The sequence below is a fragment of the Elephas maximus genome, chromosome 9 (assembly GCF_024166365.1).
Source record: "Elephas maximus indicus isolate mEleMax1 chromosome 9, mEleMax1 primary haplotype, whole genome shotgun sequence".
Lineage (NCBI taxonomy): Eukaryota > Metazoa > Chordata > Mammalia > Proboscidea > Elephantidae > Elephas > Elephas maximus.
This window is the reverse complement of record NC_064827.1, coordinates 76,622,373-76,644,516: the sequence shown is the minus strand read 5'-3', so window position 1 is coordinate 76,644,516 and position 22,144 is coordinate 76,622,373. Positions and strand designations below refer to the sequence as shown.

The following is a 22,144-nucleotide window of genomic DNA, read 5'->3' as shown; positions in this document are numbered from 1 at the left end:
ATGGACTAACATGGCATCTTACACAACATATTGTAATCAAGCAAGTGACTAACCCATCATCTTTGCCATACTCTATTGGCTAGAAGCAAGTCAGCTTCCCCCCACACTCAAGGGGAGGAGATTACACAAAGTTGTGGATATCAGGAGGTAAGAATTTCAGGGGCGATCTTGAATTGTGTCACATACTTTCTGTTCCATAAAGGCAGTGGCCAAATCTTTTAAAATTTTTGTCGGTATTGTATCTCCAGTACCTGGCACATTAAAAAAAAACCAAACCCACTACCATCAAGTCGATACTGACTCGTAGCGACCCTATAGGGCACAGTAGAACTGCCCTGTAGGGTTTCCAAGGAGTGCCTCGTGGATTCGAACTGCAACCTTTTGGTTAACAGCCATACTCTTAACCACTAGGACACCAGGGTTTCCACCTGGCACATAGTAAGTGCTTTATATTTAAGTATTTGTCAAATGAATGAAATCAGTGAGTATTTGGTAGGCAGTTGAGTGCTATTTAAGGTTTCAGCTCGTACATTGGTAATTTCACATTAAGAAGTGGCCCAGTTTCTTTGGCATTATTTATATTCTTCAATCTAGGTGAAACTATAAACAGATTTACCTGAGATCCTAAAGTAAAACCTACAATTATTTATTTATTATCACAAATGTCAATCAAATCTATTATGTCAGAGAGAGAGTACCCATTGGAAAAATAATTTCGGGCTACATTGCACCAAAATAGTAGAGTTCTTTTAGCAGCCAGGAATGTTGGCAGGTTTAGGGTTCTGTGGGTGGTGGGTGGTTAGGTTGTCTGAAGTTTCACAGCCATTGCTAACTAATAAACATTATTTGAAAACACTTTGGAAATACTGTTTTATAACAGTTACATAATAATAGAGATTTTAGTCTAATGCTTTATGTCTAGTTTAGTGTGATAAATAATTACAGTTGTTCTTCGTACTTACGGTAAACATCTGCTGAGCAGAATTGAGATTTTCAGTTGTCCATTGATAAAGAACCATTTTATCTTCATAAAGTCAGGTATTTCTGACACCAGAGCTTGTTGTTTTAGGTGACTCCCCATAGGTTCTTCTCATATCTAGATTAAGTCCAGGAGAAGTTTGAGAGGCACTGTGTTATACTAGGCTCCCTTTAAATGGGTCTCGGTGGATGGTAAGATTCAGAGGCATTTTATGTGGAGATTAGTGGCACAAGGCAAGAAAATCAAGGTCAGGGCCCCTTTGTCTGAAGGAGACGTTTGATAGAGGAGACCTTGCTTCCTGGTAGATTGGTGGGGGACCGGTTTGTCCCAGACGGCCTCACTCATTCATCAAGCGGAGTCAACTGGGATAATTAGAATGGTGGGGTTGGCTGAACCTCTCTCAATGTAGTTTTCATCTCCAGCTTCTTTATGTCATGTGGAAATGCTCTAAGGCGGAGACAGCAGAAGTGTCAAGCCTCTTCTGAGGTTCAGAAGTCATACAATGTTACCTCCACTAGATTCTGTCATTGGGTGCCATTAAATCGATTCCGACTCATAGCAACCCTATGTGACAAAGTGGAACTGCCCCATAGGGTTTCTTAGGCTGTAATCTTTACAGGAGCAGGTCATCAGCTCTTTCTCGCAAGTAGCTGCTGTGTGGGTTTGAACCACCAACTTCTTGGTTAATAGCTGAGTGCTTAACTAATGCGATACCAGTGCTCCATGCTAGATTCTGTTAGTGAAAGCAAATCACAGTGTGAGCCCAGATTCAGAGGATGGGGAAATGGACTCCATTTCTCACCTGCAAATGCTTTGTGGCCTTTTAAAAATCCATCACTTGATCTTGGGCAAGTTACTTAACACCTTTAAGCTTTTTTTTTTAATCTTTAAAATGGGGATAACATTACTGTCTACCTTCTGAGGTGGTCGTGAGGATTAAAAATGTTGTTACATGAAAAGTGATTAGTATAGCTCATAGTAAGAGCCCAGTAAACACCATCTCTACTGTTCCCCCTTGTGTTTCTTCCTAATGAAAGCCTGTTGTTGTTCGGTGCCCTTGAGCCGGTTCTTACTCATAGAGACCTTATGTACAACAGAACTAAACACTATCTGGTCCTGCACTATCTTCACAATCCCTATCATTTTTGAGCCCATTGTTGCAGCCACTGTGTCAATCCCTCTCATCGAGGGTCTTCCTTTTTTTTTCTTGCTGACCCTCTACTTTACCAAACATGATGTCCTTTTCCAGGGCCTGGTCCCTCCTGATAACATGTCCAAAGTATGTGAGGCAAAGTCTCACCATCTTCGATTCTAAGGAGCCATCCTTAAATGCCACCTTGTTGCTTCCTGAAGCCTTCTGTGGCTTTTCTGTCTTTTGGAAATGTATTACTTTAGTGTCTTATTTGGTAGTTAGCATACATTGCCTTATGTTACTGTTACGTGTGTACATGACCTGACTCTTCTGTGAAGTTTGTAAGTTTGTATGAACTTCCCCTGCTGAAGGTTATAAGCCCCTGGAGGGTGCAGGCCAATGTCAATATAATTTTTTCTAAGAGTTGCTTTGCCTAGCACTCAGGTGAATCTCATATTATTCAAAAGAAGATACAAGCATTTCTTTTCTGTTGTTTTAATATAATTTAGTAAGTACTTTTGGAGCCCTGGTGGCATAGTGGTTAAGTGATATGACTCCTAACCAAAAGGTCAGTAGTTCAAATCCACCAGCCGCTCCTTGGAAACCCTATGGGACAGTTCTGCTCTGTCCTATATAGGGTTGCTATGAGTTGGGATCTACTTGACGGCAATGGATTTGAAGTGCTTGTAGTCAAAGTATGGAAATAAAAAACATGGAAGAAAAAATAAACTCTCCAGATATATGGTCTCACTATTTACTGTTTAATGAAATTTGGCCTATTCACATAGAGAAGATTTTAATTCCCTGAGAGGGTGGGAAACTCACTTTTTGCTAGTCTAAAAAATAAATGAAGGTTCAATCTAGAGTTAAAGTAGAAAGAGTTAGAGAAAGATAGTTAAAAGCATAAAAGTACATTTTATTTTAATGGTCACTTCAATTATTTTCAAATTCCAGGACGTATGAATTTTGAACTTTTAACTAGGTCAAAGAATGCTGAAATATTAGTAAAAGACAGGGTCTGTTGGTTTTTATAAATGGATGACTTCGTATGTAATAAAAAAGGCTTTTATTTTCTTAACTGTGATCATTCCTTGTGCAAAATAAACGTGAGTGCACAGTAATCCTGTACAGGAGTCAGATTTAACTTGCCTAATGCTAACAGAGTGAAGTCGGGGTACAGTGTGGAAAAGAAAAAAAAGCTCGCATCTGCTGTTACATGTTGTTAACTCCCTCAGCAGACGTTAAATCATTTCAAGTACAATAATAGTGTGGGAGGTAAATTAACTAACCATTAACAATCTTATAAATACACAATTAACATGCCAACATTTATATGACACATTGATGGGGCAGCAGTAATTTTTGATTGGGAGTTTGCAGACCTTTGAGAAGCCTCAGGCTGTTGCTTATTCAGACAAGTTTTCACAGATTGCAGGTGAGGGGGCTCCCAGTATGCCTGGCAGAGGGAAGCGAGTGTATAGAGTGTTTTGAAAGTCCAAGAAAGGGGAATGTCCTTTTAACCGCTGGCTGGACTTGAGCATTTTAAAGGCACGTTGCTGTCTATCTCAAGTCCTTAGGAAGTAAAGAAGTGTAGGGATGGCTCATTTGCCTGATGGTGGGTTTATTCGAAGAAACAGAATATTTCAGGTATGGACTTTATTGCTGAAGTCATATGTATTCCAAGGGATTTTCAAAAAGATAATTAGAACTAACTGGCTATTTAAAATAAACCCTTCCTCTGTGGTTTCAGGTCAATAAATAGATCTCTGAAGGTCCTCTCGTGTGAAACTCTGTGACATATCTTTATTTTAAATTAAAAAATTATCGTGGTAAGATAATACATAACAAAAAATTTTCCATTTTAAGCATTTTTAAGTGTACAATTCACTGACACCAGTTACATTCACCATGTTGTGCAACCATCACCACTATCTATTTCCTAAAACTTTTCACCACTCTACATGTGAACTCGGTTCTCCTTCAGCAGTAATTCCCACTCCCTCCTCCCCCAGTCCCTGGTAATCGCTAATCTTTTTGTCTCTGTGCAGTTGTCTATTCTGAAAACCAAACCCAGTGCTGTCGAGTCGATTCCGACTCATAGCGACCCTATGGGACAGAGTAGAACTGCCCCATAGAGTTTCTAAGGAGCGCCTGGTGGATTCGAACTGCTGACCCTTTGGTTAGTAGCTGTAGCACTTAGCCACTACGCCACCAGGGTTGTCTATTCTAGATACTTCATATAAGTGGGGTCATAACAATATTTGTCCTTTGTGTCTGACTTATTCCACTTAGCATAAGTTTTTGCTGTTCATGTCTTAGCTCTGTTGGAACTTGATTTCTCTTTATGGTTGAATAATATTCCATTGTATGTGTGTACCAAGGAGCCCTGGTGATGCAATGGTTAAGCACTTGGCTGCTAACCAAAAAAGGTTGGTGGTTTAAACCTACCTGCTGCTCCGTGGGAGAAAGATGTGAGTATTCTGCTTCCACAAAGATTAAAGAAACCAGACCCGCTGCCATTGAGTTGATTCCGACTCACAGCACACTGTAGGACAGGGTAAAGCCATAGGGTTTCCAAGGAGCCGCTAGTGGATTTGAACTACCGAGCTCTTAACCACAGTACTGCCAGGGCTCCCCGCATAGAATACAGCCCCGGAAACTCTATGGGGCAGTTCCACCCTGTGTAACTTTTATTTTTTGAACAACCATTACATGGACTGTACATTCTTCACTATTGTACAAATTACTGTTGCATAAATGATGGGGAGGATGAGGATCTAGTTTACTACGTAACACATTGAGTGTCTCAGTCACAAAAACCCACTGGAGAAGTTTCCCCCAGGTCCCAAAACCCAAAAAGCTCAACAACAGGATTTTAAAATATCTTACGTTTACAGCATGTATATTATGACTGTTGTAACTCTTTGTCCCTCTTTGCTTTGAGAGATTGTATGGCATGGTAGTTAAGAGCCCAAGCTCTTCGATTTGCTTTAGCTCTCCCGTTTACTAGTTGTAAGACTTTGAGCAAGTGTCTTAACCTTTCTGTGCTTCAGTTTTTTCATCTTCAAAATGGGGATAAAAATAATAACTGTCCCATAGGTTTATTTCGAGGGCTGTATGAATTAATCCAGGTAAAAAGGGTAGAACAGTCTGGCTTTTGTAATAAGTTAAGGTTAACTGTTATTATTGCTTGCCACTTTTTTTTTTTTTTTTTACTATGTTGTACCTTATGTTTTTCTATAAACCATTGCAAATAAATTTTGGTGTATGTGTATATAAAGTTATTATTAAAAGCATGCTTGTAATAAGACTTGATACCTATTTTTCCCCATCAGAACCCACTAACATTACCCTAATGTTTAAGGCATGTTCCAGGTTACCACAGTCATGTTTCATATAATTATTAATGAACACAAATGGGCATGTAAAGTGGTAATAGCATCCAAAATCTACCTGGAAACACACTTAGCGCATAGTAGGGGCTCAATATTTGTTGAATGGATAAAGTATAATGGGAGTCTCACCAAATACATTAAAAATAGCCATGTCATTTTAGAACAACATCTCTTACTCCCCTCCCACTCGTGTGGATGCCCCTGTTGTTTCCATTTTTGAGTAAAACAAATCTTTATGCCTTATAGAATCTGGGAAGAGTGGGAAGAATAAACAGTGTGAGAAAGAAATAGTGAAAAGTAGGACATCTTTTGTGATCAGACTTCCTGGAGCCTGAGATGTTCACCTGATAACCTAAAGGCATACAGAACACACCAACTAACTATCTCAGAGAGTCAAGAATTAGAGACATCCAGGGGAGCCGTTCATGGCTGGAAGAAATGGCATTTGCAGAAGTGTAGAGTAGCATTCCTAAACCGTGTTATACATTGATATGTTTTAGTGTTACTAAAGAGGGGAAAGAAAAAAGGAGTCCTGGTGGCACAGTGGCCAAAGTGCTTGACTCCTTAACCAGTGTTTCAAACCCACTAGCTGCTTCACAGCAGAAAAAGCCTGGCAGTCTGTTCCCGTAAAGATTACAGCCTTGAAAACCCTATGGGGCAGCTCTCATCTGTTTGATATGGGGTCCCTTTGGCCCCTGGTGGCGGAGTGGTTAAGCGTTTGGCTGTTAGCCAAAAGGTTGGCAGTTTGAACCCACCAGCCACTCCTTGGAAACTCTATGGAGCAACTCTGTTCTGTAGGGTCGCTGTGAGTCAGAATTGATGGTAATGGGTTGTGTTTTTTTTTTTTTTTTTTTTAATGGGTCGCTGTGAGTCAAAATTGGCTCCACAGCATACAATAATAACAATAGCAACGAGATACCTTCCTAAGTCTGTCTTTAAGTCGAATTTGTAGGTAAGTCGGAACAGGTACATACGGTTCTTATTTAGTATCAGTTAACTGTCTTAGTATATGTATTTTATCTTTCTTGTGCATATAAAACACTTAAACATTGCCAAACCACACAGTGCATCACAAAGTAGTGCATGCGTTTGGTTATTATGAACCATTGTATGCATTTAATTCAAATTTTTAATGTGATAGGCTTTATAGCAGTCCGTTCTTAAGTACAAACTGTCCTAAGTTTGATGCCCCTAACCTGGGACTGCCTCCATTATATTACTAGATTTCTTATTGTTGGAGATTCACAATACACATTAGTAGTTTAAAAGCTGAGAATTACTGTGATTGAACAGCAGAAAGAAAAGCTGTTTAGCTTTGCTTAATCACATGTTTCCTAATATATTTTAACATAGAAATATTTTTTTGTTGAACATTTATTAGTATTTCACAGGATACTAGTGTCCTTCGGAACCCTGTTTGGGAGTCACTTAGAAGCAATTCCAATAAAACAGTTAATGTGAGCCAGTGACAGTTTCACTGAAATAAATACATGGTCTTCCAAGTTAACTATTTCAAAATGTTGTTTAGAATATCTAAACCCTTATATAATTTTGGGTGGTGAGTGAGTTATTTCAAATTATTTTACAGTTTTTTTTTAAACATTTTACTCAGATTTTTAAAACCATTTTTTTCTGTGAATGACTAAGAACCTTGTTTCAGAAAAATTACACATCTTGAGTATAAAAAAATTTAAAAACAATATAGATAAGTACTAAGAATAAAGCAAAAAGGTCACCTTGAAGACTAAGGTGCACCTGACCCAAGCTGTGGTATTCTCAATCACATCATATGCATATGAAAGCTGGACAATGAATAAGGAAGACCGAAGAAAAATTGACGCTTTTGAATTGTGGTGTTGACGATGAGACTGTCTTATATACTTTGGACATGTTGTCAGGAGGAGTGAGTCCCTGGAGAAGGACATTATGCTTGGTAAAGTACAGGGTCAGCAGAAGAGAGGAAGACCCTCAACGAGATGGGTTGACATGGTGCAACAATGGAGTCAGGCATAACAGCAATTTTAAGGATGGTGCAGGACCGGGCAGTGTTTCATTCTGTGGTATGAGTTGGACCGACACAATAGCACCTAACAACAACAACAATAAAGTGAATCCTCATACTCTGAGATAAACACTGTAAAAATTTTGGTGACTGTTACTTTCAGATTTTCTCTGTCCATTTATATACATAAAGATATATCTATAAGTAATTTTACATAAGTGTGATTATTACCGTATATGTTGTTGTTAGGTGCTATTGAGTCGGTTTCAACTCAGCAACCATGTGTACAACAGAACAAAACACTGCCTAGTCTTGCACCATCCTCACAATCATGTTATGCTTGAGCCCATTGTTGCAGCCACTGTTGTCAGACCATCTTGTTGAGAGTCTTCATGCTTTTCACTGACCCTCTACTTCACCAAGCGTAATGTCTTTCTCTGGGGACTGGTCCTTCCTGATAAATGTCCAAAGGACGTGAGAGGAATTCTTGCCATCCTTGCTTCTAAGAAGCATTCTGGCTGTACTTCTAAGACAGATTTGTTTGTTCTTCTGGCAGTCCATGGGTATATTCAATATTTTTCTCCAGCACCATAACTCAAAAGACATCAGTTCTTCTTTGGTCTTCCTTACTCATTGTCCAGCTTTCACATGCATATGAGGTGACTGAAAATACCATGGCTTATATCAGGTGCACCTTTGTCCTCAAAGTGATATCTTTGCTTTTAACACTTTAAAGGCCTTTTGCAGCAGATTTGCCCAGTGTAACATGTCTTTTGATTTCTTGACTGCTACTTCCATGGGTGTTGATTTTGGATCCAAGTAAAATGAAATCTCTCACAACTTCAGTATTTTCTCCATTTATCATGGTGTTTATTGGTCCAGTTGTGAGGATTTTTGTTTTATGTTGAGGTGTAATCCATACTGAAGGCAGTAGTCTTTGATGTTCATTAGTAAGTGCTTCAAGTCCTCTTCACTTTGAGCAAGCAAGGTTGTGTCATCTGCATAACGCAGGTTGTTAATGAGACTTCCTCCAATCCTGATTCTGTGTTGTTCTTCATATAGTCCAGCTTTTCAGATTATTTTGCACAGCATACAGATTGAATAAATATGGTGAAAGAATACAACCCTGATGCACACCCTTCCTAACTTTAAACCACACAGTATCCTCTTGTTTTGTTTGAACAACTGCCTCATGAGCACAATTAAAACAATTAAGTATTGTGGAATTTCCGTTCTTCCTAATGTTATCCATAATTTGTTATGATCCGCACAGTCGAATGCCTTTGCATGGTCAGTAAAACACAGGTAAACATCTTTCTGGTATTCTCTGCTTTCGGCCAAGATCCATTTGCCATCAGTAATGATGTCTCTCGTTCCACGCCCTCTTCTGAATCCGACTTGAACCTCCGACTGCTCTTTGTCGGTGTACTGCTGCAGCCACTTTTGAATGATCTTCAGCAGAATTTTACTTGTGTAACATATAAATTATATCGTTTGATAATTTCCACATTCTGTTGGACCACTTTTCTTTGGAATGGACACAAATATGGATCTCTTCCAGTCTATTGGGCAGGCAGCTGTCTTCTGGATTTCTTGGCATAGACGAGTTAGCACCGCCAGCGCTGCATCCATTTGTTGAAACATCTGAAATGGTATTCGTCAGTTTCTGGAGCCTTGTTTTTCATCAGTGCCTTCATTGCAGCTTGGACTTCTTCCTTGTTTCAGTGACCGTGTGTATTCCTTCTACCTTCTTTTGATGCTTCCTGCTTCATTCAGTTTTTTGCCCATTGAATCTGTCAGTATTGTAACTTGAGGCTTGAATTTTTACTTTGGTTCTTTTAGCTTGAGAAATGCCAAGCGTGTTCTTCCCTTTTGGTTTTCTAATTACAGGTCTTTGCACATTTCATTATAATACTTCACTTTGTCTTCTCAAGCCGCTCTTTGAAATCTTCTGTTCAGCTCTTTACTTCGTTTCTTCCATTCACTTTAGCTACTCTGCATTCAAGAGCAAGTTTCAGAGTCTCTTCTGATACCCATTTTGGTCTTCTCTTTCCTGTCTTTTTAATGACCTTTTGCTTTCTTCATGTATGATGTCTTTGATGTCATTCCACAACTCATCGGGTCTTCAGTCATTAGTGTTCAGTGCATCAAATCTGTTTTTGAAATAGTCTCTCTATTCAGGTGGGATATACTCAGGTTCATATTTTTGGCTCTCATGGATTTGTTTTAATTTTCTTCAGCTTCAACTTGTACTGGCATATAAGCAATTGATGGTCTGTTCCGCAGTCAGCCCCTGACCTTGTTCTGACCGATGATGTTGAGCTTCTCCATCATTTTTGCACGGGTGTAGTCAGTTTGGTTCCTGTGTATTCCATCTGGTGAGGTCCACATGTATAGTCGCCGTTTATGTTGTTGAAAAAGATATAAGCAATGAAGAAGTCATTGATCTTGCAAAATCTTAAATCATGTGGTCTCTGTCATTGTCTCTGTCACCAACGCTGTATATTCCAACTACAGATTCTTCTTTGTTTCCAATTTTTGCTTCCAATCACCAGTTAATTATCAATGCACCTTGATTGCGTGTTTGATCAATTTCAGACTGCAGAAGTTGGTAAAAATCTTCAATTTCTTTATCTTTGACATTAGTGGTTGGTTTGTAAATTTGAATAATACTTGTATTAACTGGTCTTCCTTAGAGGCTTATGGATATCATCCTGTCACTGACAGTGTTGTACTTCAGGATAGATCTTGAAAAAAAAATTTTTATTTTTAATGTTGAATGGATTGGCATTCCTTTTCAGCTTGTCATTCCCAGCATAGTATTCCATATGATTGTCTGATTCAAAATGGCCAATACCAGTCCATTTCAGCTTACTAATGCCTAGAATATCGATATTTATGTGTTCCATTTCATTTTTGGCCACTTCCGGTTTTCCTAGATTCATGCTTTGTATATTCCATATTCCAGTTATTAATGGATATTTGCAGCTGTTTCTTCTCATGTGCCACATCAGCACATAAAGGTCCCAAAAGGTTGACTGTCCACGTCTTTAAGGTTTACTCTGTTTTGAGGAGGCAGCTCTTCAACAGTCATATTTTGAGTGCCTTCCAACCTGAGAGGCTCATCTTCTGGCACTATATCAGACAGTGTTCCACTGCTATTCATAAGGTTTTTTACTTGCCAGTTCCTTCAGAAGTAGACTGCCAGGTCCTTCTTCCTGGTCTCTCTTAGTCAGGGAGCTCCAATGAAACCTGTCCACCATGGGTTACCCTGCTGGTATTTGAAATACCAGTGGCATAACTACCAGCATCACAGCAACACACAATCCACCACAGTACGACAGACTGACAGATGAGTGGTAGATATGTTCTAGACTCTGCTTTTTAAAATTATATATTTTGGGTATGTTTGTAAATAAGTACTCATCTACCGTGTATTTTTAATAGCTGCGTAGTATCCTGTTGTATGTATATCTCATGGCATATGCACTCTTGATGGGTGCTTAGGTTATAACAGAGTTTCAGTATTATAAACAATCCTGAGATAAATATTTCTTGTGAAACTGTCTCCTTAGGGCAAATCCTGTAAGCGGGATTGCAGAGTCAAAGGATAGTCGTGTTTTACTTTTTGATAGATATTACCATATTACCCTCTTAACAGTCCCGATTTTCATTCTCTTTTACAGTGCTTGAGAGTGCCCATTTCTCTGCGCTCCTGCCAACATGAGTTTTTTTCATCTTTTTGATCTTGGCACAACTCCTCTGAGAAAACAACTTGTTTTCATCTGCATTTTGAATGGCTTTGTCTTAGAAATCAATTCCATCTTCAAATGATAACTTGCTGCTCTTAAGGTGATCTAAAATAGATTCTTTTGGTTCTGGAAATCAGTATTTTTGAAATCAGTTGGTAGTGTCCTAAGGTGGTAATTTTGAAGGGCACATCAAAGAGAAGGTCTTGTATGTGTGTCAGTAAAAAAGACAACTGTTTCCTTATAATCACACTTACATATGACATGCTCATGTGACTTATCTCTACAGCAAAAACGAGTCATCCCTGGAAGTTGGATAGAAATAGTTATTGGATTTCTGCCATATGTAACATACTTTGTTACCAGAAGGGATGTGGTGTTAAGGCCCCTGTCCTTATGACACTTACAGTCTAAGCCTCAAATAGCCATAATAAGAGGTTGAAAGTGATATACACAGCATGTTTCCCAGGGCAGTCCTGTAGGAGTTCCCTGTCAGAACAGGTCTTGAGTAAATATTTGATGAGTGAATCATTATTCAGATTTCCTGAATGTGTGAAGTCATAATGTATTAGTAAAGAAGATGCCTGGGGTTGGGATGTTTTCAGGCCTCTGTTCTAGAAGGATAAAGTTAGGGAGTTGGTGGATGCTTTCAGAGATGTTTACCCATACCTCTTTTTTTCATAAGAGGTGATGGAGTAGATCCATTTTCCTAAAAAAGATTCTGTTGAGGATACTTCAGTGTTCTTTTGTTGCTTTGCCATTTGACTTTTTGGTGCCAGAACATTCATTAAATGTGTGGCTTCTCGTTGAATCCTGCAATTTTATCACCATTTTTTTTTTTTTTTTTGCAGGGAAGAATTATTTAATACGAAGTTGAAAGCACCTGCCCCACTGCTGGTGGCTAGTTGCCTTACTTTCATGGAGGGAGGGCAGTATGGGACTGCTTTCAGGATGTTTGCAGCTCTGACAATCTGTGATGCTATGATTCTATTACAGAACAAATACTTTCATTTATAAGTAGTTTATGGTTGTATGCATCTCTTGTGGTTATATGAAAAGTTCCTACTTTTACAAAATTTAAAATGCTCCCTTTAATTTGTAATTTTTTTGATGAATTTACTTAAAATGGTGAATTGACATTAAAGTTTCTAGACTAAATGTCTCAGAAATTTGACACTTAAAGAACTCCATGGTATGTCTGTAATAGGCTGTATACTCCTTGATTCAGGGATACCTTCCTTACTCACTTTTGCATTTTCCCATTTAACTTAAGTATAAAATAAGTACTCCATGAATATGTTTAAAGAAAAAAAAAAGATTAGTGTAATTCACTTGATTATACATGTTCTCAGTTTAAACTTCCTCTTAATCTCAGTATCTTTATTATAATGACCCACTGAGTGATGTCAATAGAATGAGGTGTTTCCAGAGAAATTTTTTTTAAACTTCAGTTATCTGTAACAATTAAGTTTCCTTCCATGTTTCATTTCTGAAAGACACAAGTGACAAGAAAATCTGGTGTTATTAGGTCTTTCTAAAAATAAACATCTTCTAGAACTGTTCCTAAAAACATATTCAATTCAGCTTTCATGTTCCTTGTACTTCATAATAGTTTTAGAGGAGCAGGCTGGTGACCCAGAAGCCCTGTAGATGTGCTGTCATAAAGGAAGCACTGAATTATTTTACCTGCCGTGAATTTACCAAAAGAAAGATGACATATTGATACATATTAGGATTCCTTTAAACAGGAATTGGGAGCTGAAATTGGTAATGATATTCTTACCATTGTCATCATTACTAATAGCAGTTACCATTTATTTTATTAAGGCACTCTCGAGCATTTTACCTGCATTATCTCATATATATTCTCTCATCCCTGGAACCCCCATTTTATTAATGGAAAAAGAAAACAGAAACTCAAAGAGGTTAAGTATTTTGGTCAAGGTGACACAGCTAGCAAGTAACAGGGTCAGGATTTGAACCCAGATCTGCCTCTAGGCCTAGGTTCCTAACTACTATTCTATATTTTCTTTGTTGAGTAGTGCAGTTTAACTGAGGAGGTACCATCCTGTTCCCAGGATAAACATCATAACAGTTTTAATAGAGTTTAGTAAGCAGTTCTTACAATAAGTTTTCTAAAGTAAATTAATCTTATAGCAGGCAAATTTGATTAATAAGTTTCATTATAAAAGTACAATACTATTTTAAATCAGAAGAGAGGAAAATAATATGTTTATTGAGCAAAATTACTTCGGTGGTATGTTTTTGCAAATCCCTGGTAACTCAAAGTATTGTATGTGCCTTTTTAGATACTCCACAGCCATGTGGCAGGAAGGGGAAATATAAACTGATGAACTACAGTTTTCATACATCTGGTACATCATTTGAAGAAAATACAACTTGTTCCCCCATGACCTTATAAAGTAATAAGAAGACTACATGAGGGTGAAGGGATAAAGAAAGGAGGATTTATTGTTTTAACAGTAGTAACATGCTTTGAGTGTCCTGACGAAGGAGCTACTGTTATTTGCTTCGTAAAGAGCAGGGCTTCTCGGATTCCATGGAAATCTCATTGACTAGAGCTGTAGTTCCTAGTGCTTATAAGGATTTCCTTTCAGTGTAGACTTAATCCTTCTAAGCTCACAGATACAGTGATAAATGTTGATTTTCAAGGCAGCATTTTATCACATTGAATTTGTTTGAAAAATGATTCAGTCATTTTCTCCCTCATTCTTAAATATTGCTGTGTACGTCATGTTTCTAGGTAGGCGAGCCCGTGAAACAATATGAAGAGAAGAAAATAGCCTTTTAAGGAAATTGGCCCACAGAAAGGATGGCCTTCTTGGACAATCCAACTATCATTCTAGCGCATATTCGACAGTCACATGTGACCAGTGATGACACAGGAATGTGTGAGATGGTTCTGATTGATCATGATGTTGACCTAGAGAAGATTCATCCTCCTTCAGTGCCTGGAGACAGTGGGTCAGAAATTCAGGGAAGCAATGGTGAAACTCAGGGCTATGTATATGCCCAGTCAGTCGATATTACCTCAAGTTGGGACTTTGGTATTAGAAGACGCTCAAACACAGGTAAACAATTGCCTTTTAGTCATGTCTTCTGAGCTTTAAATCAGTAAACAGTCTATAGAATAATGCATAATGTTGGGATAGGCTTAATGGGGAAGTTTCTATGTATTAATAGGAACATACATGACATGATCATGTATCAGACTGAGAATGAGTGAGCAACATCTCCATCATGCAGTTGTGAATGGAGACTGTGATGGAGAGGGGCCCTGAATGATGTTATTCCAAAGAAGTAGACAGAAGAAGAAAAAATTGGCTAGGACAGACATATTGGATGTTCTGTTTCTAAAAAGTCATCTTACAGAAAGGGAAATGGACTTGTTTTGCCTATTTTAGAGAGTAACATCAGTTCCAGTAGATTTAAGGTTGAGGCAGATTTCAGATTGTCATAATAAAGAGAACTGATCAGCCAAGGGGTGCAGGCTGCTCTATGAGACAGTTCTTGTCCCTGGAGAAACTGAGGGGATAGAGATGGGAGGGCAGCTGAATATTTCTTAGGGCTAGTTTTAATAGGAATTTCTAAATTGAGTATGTGCTTTAAAAAGTTGCCCCTGTTTTTGATACATTACCTTTATTTAAATGGATTACCACCCTTTGATTCTTGTGGTTTAAAAATGCTCAGCTTTGGTATATATATTTAGTCGTTAGCTTTTAAAAGCTTATCATTGCCCATTTTTCAGTTTATATTTTTTGGCAGCCTTACATAAGAATGTGGTGAACCAAAGCCTGTACCTAGATGAATTTTTAAATATACATATTGTAGTTCTAATATGGCAGGGTATTCCAGGAGATAATTTTTTCTTTTTAGATAATCAGAAAACATAACTTCCTAACCAGCAGCAATAACCTGCCAACTCCCAGGAAAGGTAGTGGCAGGAGGTACAGTAGAACATTGAAAATACATAAATGTTTATTTTTATGGTCCAAATGCAAAATGTACAGAAAGGGGTATTGCAGGTAGAGCTGGATATAATTTACAGTGAAAGGCATGTTAAGGAAGGTTTGGTTCAGATTTTGGCATTCCATGACATCCACAAAGAATAATTTGTTCTCGAGATGAAAATAAGTAATACCATTTCCCAGTATCTAAAGGAACTTTTATCAAAATGGAATTTGAGTGAAGGTTTGAATATAATTTAGAGCCATTGATTCTCAGTTCTCTAGTTGAAACTGACTTCCTTGCAAGTTGTTTAGATGATATCTTGTATGACAGGTTGAATGGATTTCAGTAGGAGAATGCTGCTAAATTGAGAGCTTTATCATTATATTACTTTGGCTCTATCTTCACATTTATTAATTGCAATTGAATGTATTTTTTTTTCAGTAGAATTTGGGTAGATATAGTGACATTGTCAGAATGCTTTTGCCAGCATAGTTTAAATTTCTGGCAAGATTATGGGTAATTTTAGTGTTTCCCTATCACAGTGCTAAGGCAGGAGTGAGTGATTCCCTACCTTAAAAGTGGTTGAAAGAGAAATTTAGGTCTTTATTTCTTTCTTTATTTTTTAGCATTATGGCAAAGTAGGAAGCTGAAGATAAGTGAGAGAAAACTAATTTCAAGAGGTAGCATCAATTGTGACTCTTAGCATTGTGGTCTTAGCATTCAGCAATTGTTAATGTATACCAGACATTATTTCTTTAAAGGATCAGCTCATTGATGTTTGAAGGTTGATCAGCCAGTGGTTTTATAATTATACATGCATAATTTTAGGTGACTCTTCTGTTGTTGGAATTTCTTTAGGTAGTCCTTAGATGTATAATTAATTGAGATAGTGGGGTATTGTAGTGGCCAAAGAATTTATTTTTTAATCCTTTCAACATATCTTAAAATTTTGTGAAAGAAAAATTGTTCTTTTAAAGATTTGACTAATGTTACAAAGATACAAATCATTTATTTTACTACCTATAAACTGTTTCAGCCCACTGAAGAAAAGCTTTGCTAATTTATATAGCTTTGACATTTTATAATTTTCATGATTTTTAGATAAAGGATTTTATATTTAAAACTTTAATAGTCTAGTCTGAGTTCATTTATCTTTAATTTTTGAAACGGGTAGAGTAATTCATAACAGTAATTTTATTCCTGTAATGTAATATTCACTTCAGTTCATTTGTGCATTAAAATTCCTTTAAGACCGTTATTAATGATTTATATAATGAAATGTCATATTAATCACAGAAGTTCTCACATTTTATTATTCTCTTCCATGTTAATACTATCTTTATGATCTCTATTAATGTTTTATATCCTCTAATTTCAATTATAAATCAAGAATATTTTCATGTTTTTGTTGGTATTTGCTTTTCAGGGGTGCCACCTTTAAAATTTTATGACTTTTTTCTTACATATGCAATATAAAACATCTTTATTCATATTAAGATAGTTAATTATGTCTTTGTTTATAGTAAACTTTCATTGACAAACTTATAATATTTCTTTTCAAGCTCAAAGATTAGAACGACTCCGAAAAGAGAGACAAAACCAGATCAAATGCAAAAATATTCAGTGGAAAGAAAGAAATTCTAAACAATCAGGTAAATGGAAATAATTTTAATTGTTAATTTAAGATTTATATATCTAGTTTATATTATTATATAAGATGTTCATTTTTAACTGATTCTTTTAAATTCTCTGAGTAGCCATCTCTCGTGTTTTGAGCTTTGGGCTCTTTCACTTGGGTACCTTGGCCCTCTGAAGCTGTGTGTTCTTTGGGTGTTGTCATTTTCACCATGCTTTGCACTGCATCATAGGGATTGATGTGTACAGGGCACATTTTGTACAAACTGTGGTGCCAGTACTTTGTTCTTAGAGCCAAGGAATACTCTGTGATTTGAATGGGCCTCTGGGTGATAGATTCCTTCTGGTAGTTACAACCTAGATATTCCCTTGTCTCATTAAACCCAAACCGAAAAACCCATTGCTGTCGAGGTGATTCCGACTATAGCAACCCTATAGGACAGAGTAGAACCTGCCTCATGGCGTTTCCAAGGAGTGGCTGGTAGATTTGAACTGCCGATCTTTTGGTTAGCAATTGAATGCTTAACCACTGTACCGCCAGGGCTCCTTGCCTCAGTACGCGTACCCATTGCTGTCGAGTGGATTCCGACTCATAGCGACCCTATAGGACAGAGTAGAACTGCCCTATAGAGTTGTAAGGAGTGCCTGGTGGATTTGAACTGCTGACCTATTGGTTAGCAGCCATTGCTCTTAGCTACTATGCTGCCAGGGTTTCTTTGCCTCATTAGTGACCCTAATATCTTTGGGTTAAAAACTATTATGTCGGTAGTATTAGCATTTGTAGTATGTGTTCATACGGTGTGTGTGTAAATCCTGGGCATATTATATATTTTCAAAGCTTCAATCTCAGTAAGAAGAGAAGACTAAAAAAAAAAAAAAAAAGTAAAATCTTATTAAAATATTTTGTACTGGTTTATATTATGTTTCTAAGACTATCGCTTTTTTTCTCCTTTAAAAGAAATGTCTGAAGTCTGTCTTCCGTATCTTTCCAGCACTTCGCAGTACCACCTTAGCATGGAATAAATACCTAATAAATATTTATTGACTGAGTACCATTGCAACCTAATAATTATAAAACTAACAATATCATACTTTTATATTAGTAGCAGTACCAACCTAGTGCTATACTAGGGTCTTTACATGAATTAGCTCTAATAAAACAATCTTGCAAGGTGTAGGTATTGTTTACAGATAAGGAGACAGGCTCATAACTTGCTAAAGTTACAAGATGAGGAAGTGATAGTGCCATGTTTTGTATCCAGTTCTGTCTGTGTCTAAAGCCCAGGTTCTTTCTGCTAAACCATACTATGTACATTGGTTATTTTGCTTTCCCCTACTATGATTGTAGACCCAAATGTCCTTAATAGGTATGATTTTCTTAATGACTGCATGTAAATAATGACTCGGTAGAAGCAGAAATCCCATTCAGGTCTTTTCTCTTGCTGTATCTCACTTCTGTGGTTTCTTGCAGATCTTGAGTATCTCTTTAGTTTTGCCCTTGATATTTTAAAAAATCTCACTAGCTTGCCCTCTTCTGTTGAGCCAATTAATACTTCTCTGTCCTGTATTTAGCTCAAACTCAGAAAGTGTTACATCGTTTATCCTGTCTACTTTCTTCAAAGTTTTTTTTGTGTCCTAATGAGGTTCTTACTAATACTCTCCTAATCAGTGGATACAGAGCCAATTTATCTAAGCCTCTCTACCTTTCCAGCTACCCTTTGTTATGCCTTCTTCAATTCCATATCTTTAAAAAATTATAAATAAATACTAGGGTGACTAAAGACTAGAGCATCCCAAATATACATTTACCCCTTTTACAAGGAGCTCTGGTGGCGCAGTGGCTAAGCACTCTGCTGCTAACTGAAAAGTTGACGGTTTGAACCCAGCGGTGGCTCTGTGGGAGAAAAGACTGGGCGAAAAGATTTATAGCCTAGGAAACCCTATGGGGCAGTTCTACTCTGTCCCATAGGGTCGCTATGAATCAGAATTGACTTGACAGACCAGCCTTACTGGTCTGACAGAGACTGGAAAAACCCTGAAGAGTATGGCCCCAGGATACCATTTGAACTCAGTACTGAAGTCACTTCCGAGGTTCACTCTTAAGTCAAAGATTAGATAGGTCTGTAGGGCCAACAGTAACACACGTGAGGAATGTGCTTTGTAGTCAGTCATGTATATGAGACCGAATGGGCACACTAGCCCAAAACCAAAGATGAGAAGGCAGGAAGGGTCAGGAAAACTGGATGAATGGAAATAGGGAACCCAGAGTGGAGAAGGAGAGAGTGTTGACACTTCTTAGGTTTGGCAACCAGCGTCACAAAACAATTTGTGTATTAACTGTATAATGAGAAACTAATTTGCTGGGTAAACTTTCACCTAAAATGTACACACACATGCAAAAATAACTTCCCTCTACCCCGAAAAAATTGACTTTATGGCACATAACAACATCTCTTTTACAGTATGAGAAATAAGTTCTTCATTTTAAATTTTGATACCTTAGTAGAGAAGAGGAACCCTGGTGGTGCAGTGGTTAAGAGCTTGGCTGCTGACCAGAAGGTTGGCAGTTTGAATCCTCCAGCCTCTCCTTGTAAACCATATGGGGCTGTTCTACTCTTGTCTTATAGGGCCGCTGTGAGTCGGAATGAACTCGATGGCAATGGCTTTGGTTTGGTTTTGGTAGTAGAGAAGACGATTTTTTAAAATTTGCCTCTCTACCCTTACTCCTTAAAGATTAATCCACTTTAACCTCGGTTCAGTGTTTCATAGAATATGTCGAAGAAATGGATAGTTGCCATTTTTCTTTCATGTGTAACCATACTGTCCATTGTATTTATACTTCTCTGTCTCTTGGTTTCCGTCCCTCTCTTTTCTTTCTGTCACAGACTTTGATAATTGACCCCGTGGTCTTATTTCTGGAAACCCTCATGGCATAGTGGTTAGTGCTGTGGCTACTAACCAAAAGGTCGGCAGTTGAATCCACCAGGTGCTCCTTGGAAACCCTGTGAGGCAGTTCTACTGTCTTGTAGGGTCGCTATGAGTCAGAATTGACTCGACAGCAGTGGGTTTGGTCTGGTTTTGGTCTTATTTCTAGAGAAGCACCCTATCATGCTTATCCATTCTTTGCAATGTTGTCTGTGATTTTAATCAGACCAGTGCAGTCTGCCCCATGGTCATTCCTGATGGTTAGAATGAACCTAATCAGTGCACAAAGGAATGTCTTTGAATCCCCATTAGGCTGAGTTCCTTTATTAAACCGCAGCTGGTCACTAGGGTATCCTGAAGCATGTTACAGTGTAGTCAGGACTCCACTAAGCATCTACCTGACAAAACAAGCACCCATTCTATTTTTACACATCTAACACCTGTTCTTTTGGTAAGAAGTGACATGGCCAGATTCTTTTGATCTTAATCAGAAATTTTGGATAGTAATCATTTATTCATTCTCTCATTCTTTTTCTGCTATTTATGTTTTGCTAAAATCCTCTCCATAGCAGAAGACCAGGCAGTGTTTTATTCCTTTGTGTATGGGGTCTCCATGAGCCGGGGCAGACTTGAGAGCAACTGACGACAACAACAACCGAACCCTCTCAGCTGTTTTTCTTATCTTTGTTTTATTTCATTCCTTACTAGAAGAATCATCATTTTAAATATGATGCTCTCTCCTGGAATGTTCTTCTTCCACAATTACTCTGTTTAAATTCAGTCCATCCTTCAAGACAATGTAAATGCAGCTTCCTCATAGAGAAGTTTGAAGGGATCTTAGAGGCCATCTGGTCCATACCCTGAAGTTCCTTATGAAGTTACTGATCCGTATGACATGAGACTACGTGATAAATGAAACACCTTAGAATAAGGTTATTTTAGTATTTCTGTAACTAAAACGGCGTGGATAAATGTGAAGATGGTTTCGTCGAAGTCTGCTTTGTCAGGAATAATGTCATATATTTAATTTCATTGTTATAAAGTAATGTTGGTATTCTTTACATAATTCGTTATTATCCTTATTCATTAATATATTTAATGAGTTACTCCATAATTCCTGTGTACATAATATTTTTATGCTTGGTGATTAGAAGAATGCATAATTCTTGTCCTCAAGAAGTTTGCGGTCTAATTGAAAGACGACTCTCTGCACAAGAAATTAAATAACTCGAAACAATAATGTAGTTTGTTATTGATTATTAATGAATATTCCTGAAGTTTTTTTTTTTTTTTTTTATGTAACTGCTGTTACTGGTTTCTTAAAATCTAGTTTATTTCCTCTATAAAAATCAGAAATGCATCTAAAGGTGCACATTTTAATACCATTCAGAATAAGTTTCTAGCCCCTACCAGTGAAATTCCTAATTCAGTAGATATGAGATGGGGTCCAGAAATCTATATTTTTCAAAAAACTCCCTGGATGATTTTGATGAGTGGCTTGCACTGGAGACCACTGGTATATAACTTGTCAGCCACGTAAGCAAAACTTCATGCAAGTTCAGCAAATTATTAACATTCCTGTATTGCAGCTGAGAAAATTGGGGTTCAGTTTGCATTTGCTGTTCCCTCATCCCTGAGAATGGATGCACAGTTTGTCAGAGGTTTAGTAACTTAAGTTACTTACAAGTGGTATATGGCAAAGCCAGGGTTCTGGCCAGTCTGACCTCAAAGCCCATAGTCTTCCCATTATACTCCACTCCTTCTCAGGCCTCCCGCAGGCAGAGAGGTGTTGCTCCTGGAGCTTTAGGCATTGAGGAGCCTATTCCCTTTCTTCTTTCTTAGCTGTGGCTAGCATTCAGGGAAGTTGCCAAAATCTTTATTTAAAAAAAAATTTTTTATAGAAGATCTGGAAGAGTATGACAGTGAAAATAAGCTACCAGTAATCCGAGAAGTAGCTCCTATTGTTAACATTTTGGTGTATTTATTCCAGGTTCTATTTATGTACATGGGTATACATATTTTAAACAATATTCTATTTTAAATGATCTTTTTTGTGTTCACATTGTTCACAGAAACAGTACATAAAGTTTTGTAGTTGACTCCATATAGATGCTACATTTTTACATTTCTTATTAAGGTTATTTCTAGATGTTTTGTATTTTGTTTTACCATTGTAAATAAGATCTTCTTCCCCCTGACTTTTTAATTGCTTTTTTGGTAATAATCTATTGTTTTTATATATTTGTTTTATGTCCAGCCACTCATGGAACTCTTTATTAGTTCTAATATGTATTGTCATTTTTCTGAATGCTGTGGTTTGTGCTTTCTCATAAACCTGATAATTTTCCAGGCTGT

The 22,144-nt window shown here is 37.5% G+C and overlaps 1 protein-coding gene across 10 annotated transcripts in view; it reads left to right on the top strand.

Moving 5' to 3' along the window:
- The window catches only part of MAPKAP1 (MAPK associated protein 1), a 270,520-nt gene that overhangs the window by 27,439 nt on the left and 220,937 nt on the right, over nt 1-22,144 (top strand). For 7 of the 10 annotated variants that reach the window (XM_049895371.1, XM_049895368.1, XM_049895372.1 and 4 more), the window contains exons 2-3: nt 14,022-14,349; nt 16,792-16,881. In XM_049895371.1, the coding sequence (XP_049751328.1) occupies nt 14,091-14,349; nt 16,792-16,881 (349 nt within the window). In that variant the 5' untranslated portion in view covers nt 14,022-14,090. Of the gene's footprint in view, nt 1-11,033; nt 11,361-12,328; nt 13,681-14,021; nt 14,350-16,791; nt 16,882-22,144 lie in introns of those variants that run through there. The other 3 variants (XM_049895364.1, XM_049895366.1, XM_049895365.1) reach the window with 3 other exon arrangements.